General features: G+C 39.8%; 1 protein-coding gene across 1 annotated transcript; it reads left to right on the top strand.

Moving 5' to 3' along the window:
- Positions 1-8,102: 8,102 nt before the first annotated feature.
- On the top strand, positions 8,103-9,402 carry CBLL2 (Cbl proto-oncogene like 2). The gene is given in 6 exon segments (XM_059385298.1): positions 8,103-8,198; positions 8,200-8,461; positions 8,609-8,721; positions 8,723-8,839; positions 9,015-9,179; positions 9,181-9,402. Coding segments are annotated over 6 exon segments (975 nt in total).
- The last annotated feature ends 2,730 nt before the right edge of the window (positions 9,403-12,132 follow it).

The following is a 12,132-nucleotide window of genomic DNA, read 5'->3' as shown; positions in this document are numbered from 1 at the left end:
GGCCTTGATAGTCCAGCAGTCCAGGAAGAATCCAGCAGAATTGCTCAGTGAAGAGAGCAGTCTGGACATGGGCCTGGGTACTGAGTGGGCAGATACAGCCTGTAAGATAAATTCATCTCACTGTCGGGATGACAATGGCAGATGACTTGATCAGTAATGAGTTCAGGATGTTGTCTTTGTTACCTTTTCCGACTAAGGCAGAATTCTTCCATGTCATTAAACATAGACCTCAGACCTTCTAGGGGACCAGCACCAGACTTGCAAGGATGTTGAGTAAGCTTGCGTGTTTCAGGCTAATTTGGTCTTGACTAGAGCATGTGATAGTCTTTTGGACTTGAAAACTTCAAGTCCTCTGTTTCCCTTCTTTCTGGAGGCTGCTCCCATTAAATTAGTCACCAAACTGTGGCCTTCCAACGTCTCCCTTGTATTTGTTCCTTTTGCCTTCTATTGCCCTACTCTGACTTGAAAAATCTCGGTTCTGAACTGTAACTTGCTTCCTAATAAGATCTTCTGATGCCTCTTCCAGTTTGCCAAACTACATAGCACTCCGCTTTCTTTCTTTTAGATCTTTACTCGATGATTCTGAATTGCCTGTTGAGGTAAGTTTATACACCTCCTTCGTCCATCCAAACCCTCTACCATTTGGTGCTAAACTCCTTTTCCAACTGTATCTCCCACTGCTTCCTTGTATGAGCCCTCTATTGAGTTGAACATCTTGCCCTTGAACACAAGGGCTTTCCACATCTGTCTTTGTCTATTCTGGTGCCTTGACTTGGAAGGCCAGTTAAATTTTATCTTTAAAGATGCAGATCCAATCTTAGTTCATCCCATATTCTCTTTACTAGAAGTTTTCTACATACCCACAACTCTTAGAGCACTTTCTGTCCATTTCCCTAGTTTTAAAAAAGTGTCACCTTTAATGAGTCAGCATGGGAATTTCCTGGTCAGCACTAGGGACTTTACTGATAGACCCTTTCATTTCCCTTTAGGAGAGCAACTTTGCCAAAACAATGGATTCGTTGCTAATAATTTCTTTTTCCACTCCCTCTCTACCTTTAAAAACCTTTCTTTTTCTGTAGTCCTTTGGAGCTTCCCCTACAGGCTAGGTAGCTTCCCCTACAGGGATGCTGCCCAATTCAGGAATCAATGCATAAAGCCACTTAGATCTTTAAAATTGACTTGGTTGAATTTTTGTTTTTTTACCACCTTCATCCAACCCTGTACTGTACTGGGCTTCTGGTTTCATATTTGTGTATTGACTTCATTGTCTACAGTCTTAAATACTTTGATGGCAAAAAGTAGGCTTTTAGTGGTAAGGATGCCACTCTAAATAGTCTAGTGTTGTCCCAAAGGTATGGACTCTGCTGGTTTGGATTTGGATCCAGTGTGGTTACAATGCTGCATTGCAGTGATTCTCAATATTTGTCAAACATGAGCATCTCTTTGGTTTCCTGTTCATTGTCAACAGTTTTTTTTTTTTTTTGATCTCCTGCACGTGTCATGATTCATTGACTGAAGTTGTAAAAAACCAAAATGACCAGAAGGTTTTATGAATTTGATAATGCTTTACAATGAAATTTCATTTAAGTATGTACTGCCCACCGGTATTTGAAAATTGGTAGTGTGGGATTTGTAAGATGTTCTTATTTATTTGGTCTACACATCATTCTTAGTGAGATTGTGATTTTGCTGACCCTTGAAATAATTTTGGCTTCACCCTGTGTCTTGCTGCCCCATTATTTGGACATATCATTACTACTTTCACCTCTTAGGGCTCTCGTGAGGATTCAGTGAAAGACCATATATTAGGGGGGCGCCTGGGTGGCTCAGTGGGTTAGGCCTCTGCCTTCTGCCTGGGTCTGGTCTCAGGGTCTTGGGATCGAGCCCCACATCGGGCTCTCTGCTCAGTGGGGAGCCTGTTTCTTCCTCTCTCTCTCTGCCTACATGCGATCTCTCTCTCTCTGTCAAATAAATAAAAAATCTTAAAAAAAATAATAAAAAAAGAAATACCATACATTAGGTGCATGACATAGTGCTTGGCATTTAAGTGATCTCCATCTTGCTTTCCCTTTCCCGTGTTACCATCAGCCAGTTTTGAACATGGGGATGTTCTGGGGTCTTCTGGTTAGTTTGGTTTGGATGGGACAGAGTTTAGGGGAGTGAATGAGGAGGGTGGGAAGATTTCGTCTCTGAGAGGACAGGTGAAAAGGCATGAAATACCATCTAGAACAAGAGTTCTCCAATGTTCTTTTACTCTCAAGATTCCTTTCCCTTCTTAAATATTATGGAGGACCCCAAAGAACTTTTATGTGCGGTGTATCTATTGAGAAACTTTAAAATCTTTATTATTTCAGTTTAAAATAACAGTAATAAACCATTACATACGAGCATAAACAACACATTTTTGTGAAAAATCTATTTTCCAAAAGAAAAAACATTAGTGAGAAGAGCAGCATTGTTTTAAATGTTTGTAAATCTCTTCAGTGTCTAGAAGATAGCTGGATTTTCATACCTGTATCTGCCTATGATCTATTTTTTTTGAAGTATTTATTTATTTGTTTGAGAGAGAGAAAGAGAGGGAGAGAGAGAGTGAGCAGGGGGAGCGGCCCAGGGAGAAGTGGACTTCCCACTGATTGAGAAGCCTGATGTGGGGGCTGGATCCCAGGACCCTAAGATCGGGACCTGGGCCAAAATCAAGAGTTGGACCCTTACCTTACCTTAACTCACTGAGCTACCCAGGTACCCTGGCATTTAATTTTTTGTGGTATTTGGTTTGGTTAAATACAGGGAGAAAATCCCAGGCTCATACAGATATAGTGCTGGAAAGCGGGGGAGTATTAAAACAGACTTTTAGATCATTGTAGATACACTTTGAAACTAAAACAAAACTCAACAAGTGGTACTTTCCTCCAGGTTAGTTGCAATGAGGAATTTAAAACATATCAGTGAGTTTTCATACTCTGTTATATTGAAATCCTCTACTGTCTTGATTTTAAATGGGTCTTTTAATCATGCATGATTTTATAACATCAACCATTGATCATTTGGAAAATATTGGTTCACTGAGTTATGCAGAACTTCCAAATTTTGACACGTTTCATTATGCAATTCCAAAAAATTAACTTCAGTATAGTCACCACTGATCTTATCAGGTGAGTCTTCATTTAGTACAAGGAAGCTATTAGGATCGTGGTGGCAGATAGAAGTTTAGAAACCCTAATTTTCATTCCAAAGATTGAATTTTATAATTGGCAACAAGTTGTCAGTTGTTTTTCTTGAAGTGACAAGCTAATTTTGCTCATTTTTGAAAAAAAAAAAAATGCCTGCCTAATACTCAAGTTTGAATGGCCGTAGTTTTTCAGTTGTTCTTTCAAGTGAAAACAGTGTTCCAGAAAAAAAAGCAGATAGGGCGCCTGGGTGGCTCAGTGGGTTAAGCCGCTGCCTTCGGCTCAGGTCATGATCTCAGAGTCCTGGGATCGAGTCCCACATCGGGCTCTCTGCTCAGCAGGGAGCCTGCTTCCTTCTCTCTCTCTCTGCCTGCCTCTCAGTGTACTTGTAATTTCTCTCTGTCAAATAAATAAATAAAAACTTTAAAAAAAAAAAAAAAAAGAAAAAAAAGCAGATAATTTGAAGTAAGTGCAGTTCACCTTCCAACTCAGATGATGGCATAAATACTTTCCCTTGAGCCAGCCGTTATACTTAACCGTGCAGCATAAATGCTTTGTGTGTACTTTCCATTTGGTCACAGCAAATAGGAAGAAGACAGGTACTCAAGCGTTGTGATTTATTACCATTAATAATTTTTTGAACTTAATCAGGGACGTTCTCAAGTAAAACTGGCATTTTCTTTTTACCAAGTCACAGTAGAAAATAACAGAGATGACTCGTTTAATTTGGGGCCGTTGCCTTGCTTCATGCCCACATGCCAACTCTTCCATCCACCATCACTTTTTGCATCATCATTGCCAATGTCAAATGGTTGAAGAGCTAGACAATGCTTTCATATTATTATGGAAAGAGTTTTGACCTCAAGGACCCTCAGAAAGGGCCTTGGCAATCCCTAGAGGTCTGTGGACCACATTTTGAAAACCACTGCTCTCAACTCTTGCAGAGGGCCAGCCCTCCCTTGCCAGGATGTAAAATAGACACATTTGGGACGGGAGCTGAGGTCTTTTTCACACAGGGCAATTTGCCTTCCTTTTTGGAATCCAAGATGGACTTTTTATTTCTTCGTAGAACTGAAGGCATCTGGCTTGGGAGCAAGATTATTCTCCACTCACCTTTAAACTGCCTCAGCTGTTACTAAGTCTCTGGCAGTGATATGTTGATTATGTGAATTTAAAGCCCACAGGAGCCAGAGGAATGACAGATCAGATTCCCTTAAATGAGAAATAGAATCCAGGAGCCTGGCAGCGGGACATCGGGCTCTCACTCCCGCCGACCTTTGGTGTCACTCTGGTAGAATGACTGCTTCTGGGCCAGATGGCATGTGGCTTCCACGGAGATGTCTCAACCTGTTTCCTAGCATTAATTGTGCACATCGATACTCTTGCTTTGCGCGGTCCATAATTCTTCGTTGTCAGCCTCATTCAGATTTCTTTTGAGGCAGCTGAATTGTAACAGGTCTCCATGAGTCAAAACAATTCTGAAAGGTCCACTTTCTTTTAAATCTCCAAGCCCAAACCATTTTATATCCAATCACTGTTACAGGCTGACAGACACTGAATTTCTCTTTTGTCAATCGAATGGAAGTCTAGCAACTTTTAAGAGCACTGAGATTGAAGGACAGAGTCTCTGTGCCCTAAAGGAGACTGCTGAATGGAAGCCCATTTAACTTTTCGTTTAAAGGCACGAAATACGGATCAGTTTGTAAGGCAACTTTTCAAGTGTAGCAAGATAGCTTCTTAAATCTGATGGGCATAAACGGAAGGTCAATACCCTTTCATCAAATAATATTTATTAAGGGCTTTCAGATCCAGCTTCTCAGCTATAAACAAACAGATACTCAAAGCCAAGCTCTTGTAAGTGTTGAACCAGAGCAGCTCTGGGTGTGAAATGTCTAGATTAGAAGTTAACGTCACCCGTCTGCGGTAAAGCATGCTTCCGTGACTCAAAGGCTGAACTCGGAGAATGTATTTCTAAAATAATTTGAAGTAGGCGCAATGAACAACAAAAGCAAATTGAGCCAAGTAGGAAAGAAAACTGGCTTTTTTCACTCAAGGTTAAAGTGTCAGGACAGAATTGTGTCATCTGAGAAATGTCTCAGTTTAGTCAGAGAAATGTTGGTTCTAGGAAAGAAGAGGAAATAAGTTATGGACATTCTGACAGATTTTTTTTCTCTTTGTATTCACAGTATTTGGATTATGTGCACATTACTAAAAAAAAAAAAAGAAAGAAAGAAAGAAAGAAAGAAAGAAAGAAAGAAAGAAAGAATACCGAACCCTCATAAAGGGCCTGGCCAGCAAGTAGTTGTACTTGGAAAGCAGGAACATGTGCATAGATCTGAATGCTGTCCTATTTAGTTTGAGCTCAGAATTCTGGTTCATTGTTTACCATAGGGGCAGAATATCCATACTGTTCCAAGAACTACTCTGACTTATGAAAAAGTGCATCTTTTTTTTAAGCCCCCCAAATTTCAAGCTCTCTAAAAACAAAATCAGCCTGTAATGGGAGGCCTGGTTTGAGAGAATGAAGTGCCTTGGCCTTAGTGTTTGGGGAGGTGGAGGTGTGTTTGGAGACTCCATGAGGTAGGCCCATGAAGAAGTTACTTGTATGAAGTAGCATATTGCCTCTTGTAAGTGAACGAATCCTTAGAGAGACCCCATTGCTGGAATACGAGAAAGCTGAAAAACTAGGGGAAAGTGTGAGAGGCGAGTGACACCGTATATTCAGATTTAAACCAACTACAGTGAGCTTGCTTGCACTGCCAGAGTCCTTGCAGTGCAGAGTATGGTGGCGGGGGTGAGGGGGCGCACATAACTGAGAGCAAGTGAAAAAGATGGTTTCTTTTTAAAAAAAAAAATTTATTTTTTTGATTACTTTTCAGTGCACTAGAATTCATTGTTTATGCACCACCCCCAGTGCTCCATGCAATATGTGCCCTTCACAATACCCACCACCAGACTGGCTCAACTTCCCACCCCCTGACCCTTCAAAACCCTCAGATCGTTTTTCAGAGTCCATAGTCTCTCATGGTTCATCTCCCCCTCCAATTTCCCTCAACTCCCTTCTCCTTTCCAAAAAGATTGTTTCTGAAAAATCTCTTTATGTCTTCAGGGAGAAAAAGTCTGAAGTACTTTGTAGCCCATGGAACAGAGTGGAAGAAAGAAGGGCAATGAAGCCCATTTATCTTCTTGCACTTAGCAGCACCTTCAATGAGTATCGTTTTTTTGCTGAGGAAGCAGTGACTTTGGGCATAGGTTGGTGCTGGTGCCCTTGGTGGCTCTCTGGGCATTCCTGTGTTTCCAACATTGGTTTAACCAAGAATCTGAACAAACCAGAGCCAGAGAAAAGAGGTTGGTGGCTGAGTACTGAAACCAATGGGATCATGTGTCATTGTGTTAAACAATAATGGGACTGTGGATAGTTTTCTGGTCTTATGTTAAACAATTCTGAGAATAAGCAAATTTAACTATTTGTTCCAGGAAATACTTCTTCCTGGAAGATAAATTTGTGAGCCAACTGAAAGAGTTCACTTATAGCATACTGCTTCACTCTTCACAACTCCTTATACTTATTGATCTATAGCTGTCGTATTATTAAATCTGCCCAATCCAGCCTACAAGACCTATCTTAATATTACGAGCCTGATCCCCAAGATCACACCCTGCTATCCCACTTTCAAGATGATAGATTCCGTTAAGGAAGTGTTCTCCAGTACTGTAGTAAGTCTTAAAATCCTGACTTCGGTTGATTAATTTTAGGGGGTATTTTTTGGGGAAACTTGATAGTCAACAAAGCCAAAAGGTTGAATGTCTGAAACTTCAGGAGAGACCCTCTGAGGTGCAGAGGAGCCACAGTTTTGGGTGAGGGTAGAGCCAAGTAAATATGGTCTGTTATTCTTTTGGTAGTCCAGTTCCTACTTGCAGGAAGGTGAGACCTGGGGAAATTTGGCCTGTACACCCATAAACATTTTTAAAGAAAGAATAGCAAATGTCTAGCCCTGTGAAATTACCATGTTCACTACTTCCACATAATTTTTCCTTGAGAAGATAAATACCGTGCTCCCTTCCTCTGGACAAAGATGATTTTTTTTAAATTTTATTTATTTATTTGACAGAGAGTGAGAGAGAACACAAGCAGGCAGAGCAGCAGGCAGTGGGAGAGGGAGAAGCAGGCACCCTTCCAAGCAAGGAGCCCGACATGGGGTTTGATCCCAGGACCCCGGGATCATGACCTGAGCCGAAGGCAGTTGCCTACCCAACTGAGCCACCCAGGCACCCCCAAAGATGATTTTAAATTCATAGTATCATAACAAAATCTTAGAGGTGTATATATACATAGATATATCTATCTATCTATATAGATATGTATCTATCTATCTGTATATATATCTGTGTAAGCTTGTGTATGCTTGTACAGATAGAAGTACACAAACACACACACACACCATCAAGGGATTTAAGGCAGTTTACAGAAATGCATTTGTATAAAAATAAGTAAGTCTAGAAGGCAATGGTCTATGAGTTACTACTGTGTTCCCCTTCCCCATTCCCATCAGTCTATTTCCACAGTTAGAGATCATTTTCTCTTGTGGCTCATGAAGAATCACTTAGCAATCTCAACAGCTCAACTAAAGCTCTTTCTTCCCCTGTCCAACCTGTGCCTGAATCCTTCACCAGAGTAGTAAGATAGGGCAGGAGAGAGAAGAAGACAGACCCTGGAGGTCCAAGCTATGTGGGCCAGAGGAAGGTGAGTCTTCGGCTCCTATTCCCAGCTACAGTTTGAGCTGAAATGTGCCTTCCACTGCCTCTAATGATGGGTTACTGGGCACAGAGAATTCTGGATCAGGAGGTTGCCTTGATGTTCGCAGACAAATGTCTTTAAAGCTCATTTTCAAGCATGCGAGCAAAGCCAAATTGGTGTCTCAAATTGCAACAACTATGAAGGGGATGCCTGTTGGTGAAGAAGAGTTTGAATATAACAAAGATGGGCAGTATGACTGTAAAGGAGGGGAACTGTTGGGAAAAAAGAAAAAACATTCCCAAATGCCTTTGGGAGGACTATAAGATGAACATCACAGGGGAAAAGGATGATTCGCCAGTGCATTTCTGTGACAAATGTGATTTGCCTATTCAAATTTATGGGCCAGTGATTCTGCACAAATATGCCTTTTGCTATGATTGTGCTAATTTATATGATGACAATGAAGATAAGATGTATCTAGGCTGTAGTATTCTTGTACCACTCATCAGGGAGCATATGCGAAGTTCTGTCCTCATGGGCAGCACTGTCCAAGGATGCAAGCAAACATATATGTCTGAAAAAGACTTATGAGTTCTTATCAAGCACCACCATAAGAAAGCGAAAAACTTAACTGTGCTCCACTGGGGAAGGTTCATCATCATATTGCTTCACCGACAGCTGATATTCATGCAACACTGCTAAGACAAGGACCCTATGAGCTGTATCCCATCAGAGCAGCACATCATGACGTCACCACCTACTGTGCATCCTGTGCCATGGGAGGATCTATGTGCTCCTTCAGCAGTTGTCTCCACCCTCACTTCCTTCAGTCCATCAAGAAACCCTTAGTATTTCAATAAGGGAACACAGCAATTTGCTCATCATCCCTATTCAGAATGACTCAAATCCTGGTGCAAAAGAACCCTCTCTACCTGTTCCAGCTCCCGCTTATCATCATCCTGAATATTGAAATCAATCAGTGGAATGGTACCCTCATCCTATTATGCCTCTAGAGCTTGGGCACCCCTCTCCCCCATCTTCTCCACCACCACTAAGCCAGCCAATGTCGTATCTCCCTAGGATTCAGGTACTCCTTACTTGGTTTGTAGTCAAGTGCCACCTCCACCCATGACTTCTGGTCTATCACCATTAACTTCTTCTCCTGGATTTATTATTGCTCATGTGCTACCTTAGATGAATTCTCCTCTTCCAGGATGTCCTCCTCTCAAAATTGTGGCCCACCTGTAAGTGGATTCCCTTTTAACCATCATAATCATTAACTCTTTACCCTAGTTTACTGAAGAGCAAGAAACTCTGAGCCTTCCATTTACACAACCATGTGGAACAAATTCTGGAATATGGCCTATGTCAAAAGTATTTTTACCTCCTTCACCAATGCAAGGTTCACTTTCTCCAGCCCTACTTCCTCAATCTCATTATTCAGATCAGACAGAAGATGTACATCATATTAACAACGATAATAATATTTCGAACTGAAGAGCTGAAGAAAAAACCTTAAATATAGTTAACTTTTTAATTAAACATTGTTTGGGGAAGGAAAATTACTCTTAAACACTTACAGGGCACCTGGCTGGCTCAGTTGGTATAGCACTTGACTCTTGATCTTGGGGTCCTGAGTTCAAACCCTACACTGGGTGTAAAGCTCACTGACAAACAAAGAACTCTTAGGATCTTGTCTCTTAAATTGGTTTTAAACCTTGATTTGAGGATTTATTTCAAGTTCTATACTGTGGTATGGATAAATGACTCAGTCGAGCATACCTTTTTTTTACAACTTTGTTCCCTTAGCATTATTAATGGACCCAGAGGTGATTTTTTGTAGTGTGTGTTCCTGAAATAAATTTGCATTGTTTGACTTCTAAAACTGTTGCTTTTGTTTATTTTTTTTTGTGATGTATTTTGTGAACCTGTGTGAAAGGATGGAATTTCAGTATGGTTGTAAAAGTGCTATATTTTTGTGAATTTAAGCATAATCATATACTAGTTTTTTGAAAACCATGTTTTAACACTAATTTCCGAAAGAATAGTAAAATTCCTGTAAGTACAAATCAAGAATATACATAAGACAGATTGCTAAATGGTAGGGAATTATTTCCCATGTTAGACACTGAAATGTTGAGGTATAATAAGTATATAATGCATTTCACTCGCATGCTTTTCCATTTTTAGGCAGTTCCAAAAGCACCAAAATACATTGGAATTGCAGTTCTTTGATGGATTTATTTCTGTAATATTAAAAGGTATTACTAAATCATTTGGAAAGATATGGGCAAAGTAATTGACTTTGTAGGCTCCAAGTTGATGGGGATGCTGTTACTTGTTAATACCTTTTTTTCAGAATGGTTGGACTCACATAATGCATCACACTTATTAGTCTTAAGTAACATTATGTCCTAGCACTGTTTAAATGGCATTATTTAGATGAAGTGTGTGCTACTCTTATCATTGTCTTAAACTAAATATTTAGGCATAAATAGATTTTTTTAGTTTTGTGTATTTTAAAAGGTTTATTTATTTGAGAGATGTAGAGCATGAGTGAGCAGGGGGAACATCAGAGGGAGAAGGAGAGGCAGAGAATCTCAAGCAAGCTCTGCACTGAGCACAGAGCAGGGTTGATCCCACATCTCTGGGATCGTGACCTGAGCCGAAACCAAGAGTCAGATGCTCAACCAACTAAGCCGCCCAGACACCCCTAGGGATAAATGGATTTTATTATGATTCTCCATTTCATGGTAGAGTTTGGGCCTGTTTTATGGTTTTTGTTTATTGGGCTTTAAATTACAATTTAGGTGCCATGGAGGAATTCAAATAATGTATTAATGATACCTGTTCGTTCATGTAGTCACAAACTCACATTTGCTTGGGTTTCTTTATCATGTGTGATAAGTGTTTTCCTTTAACTTGAGATAAAAAAATACTTTCCTATTTCTTTTATTGGTGAAGTATTCTAAACTTGGAACATTTTAGCATGAAATTACCAGTGAAGACTGCCAGAGGACTTTGTACTGTACTGGAAAAGATAAAAGTGATTACTAAACTGCTTGAATTTCACTTTAATCATTTTTTTTTGCATTACAAGGACTTGTTATCTTCCTGGTAAGGTAACCACTTACATGTTATACAGAATACATATGTCTTAGGATGTTATTATATGTCATTTGAATAAACATCTGTGGTTTTTTTCTCCCTTAAATGGTATATAATAGAAACATGAAATGTGTAGTATGTGGATATAATTTATTAGGCAGTTTATAGTATATAAATTTAGAACATATTTCTTTTTGGCAAAGGATAAACTGATGGCTAATTTATCATTTTATTCTGTTGGGTGCAGGCAAAGCAAGTTCTTTTTTTTTTTGGCTGATCAGATGCAAACACATATCTGAGCTTAGAGCTGAAGTAAGAAATCATATAAACAGCCATTTTAACCTTGGTCAGCCTAAAATAACTAATATATATATTTTTAAGTAAGCGATGTATCACAGCTAGCAGTTTGAGAGTCCAACGTTAATGCAGTATTTCTAGTGAGAAAGCCTTGTTACTAAAAGCACAGAGCGCAATACTGTGAACTGTTGGTGATAAATGCTTCTTTTTTTAAAGGTTTTTAAAATTTACTTTTGAGAGAGAATGTGAGCGGGGAGAGGGCCAGAGTGAAAGGGAGAGAGAGACTTTTTGAGCAGACTCCCAGCTGAGCGTCAAAGCCTCACATGGGGCTCAAAACCAAGACCCTGAGATCATGACCTGTGCTGAAATCGAGTCAACGGGTTAATCAACTGAGCCACCCAGGTGCCCCAGGGCTAAATGTTTCTATTATATTATTGTAGGTACGTGGACTGATACAAACTTGTTTCCCTAGTTTGCCCAAGTTCAGGAGCAGCTAAAACTCTACTCTTAAGATACAATCCCATTATTTGTTTCTTGTAATAAGAAGATAAGTCAAATTCACCTTACATCTTCTTAACTGTTAATGAAGAACTCTCCTGCTTTTATCTAAATTCACAGGGGTTCAATGTGATAGGAAACCACTTAGATGATGTACTGGATGAAACAGCAGTATCGTGATAAAATTTCACAGGCTACAAGAGGTAGAATTTTAAGAGATGATTTATTTTCAGTTAGGTTTAGGAAATACGATGTTATGCAGCAAAGCAGATCAGATGAATGTGTTTACAGCAGACAAAACCTTTAAATGGCTTTAGGTGTCAA

The sequence above is a fragment of the Mustela nigripes genome, chromosome X (assembly GCF_022355385.1).
Source record: "Mustela nigripes isolate SB6536 chromosome X, MUSNIG.SB6536, whole genome shotgun sequence".
In the NCBI taxonomy this organism is placed as follows: domain Eukaryota; kingdom Metazoa; phylum Chordata; class Mammalia; order Carnivora; family Mustelidae; genus Mustela; species Mustela nigripes.
This window is presented reverse-complemented; position numbering and strand designations above follow the sequence as displayed.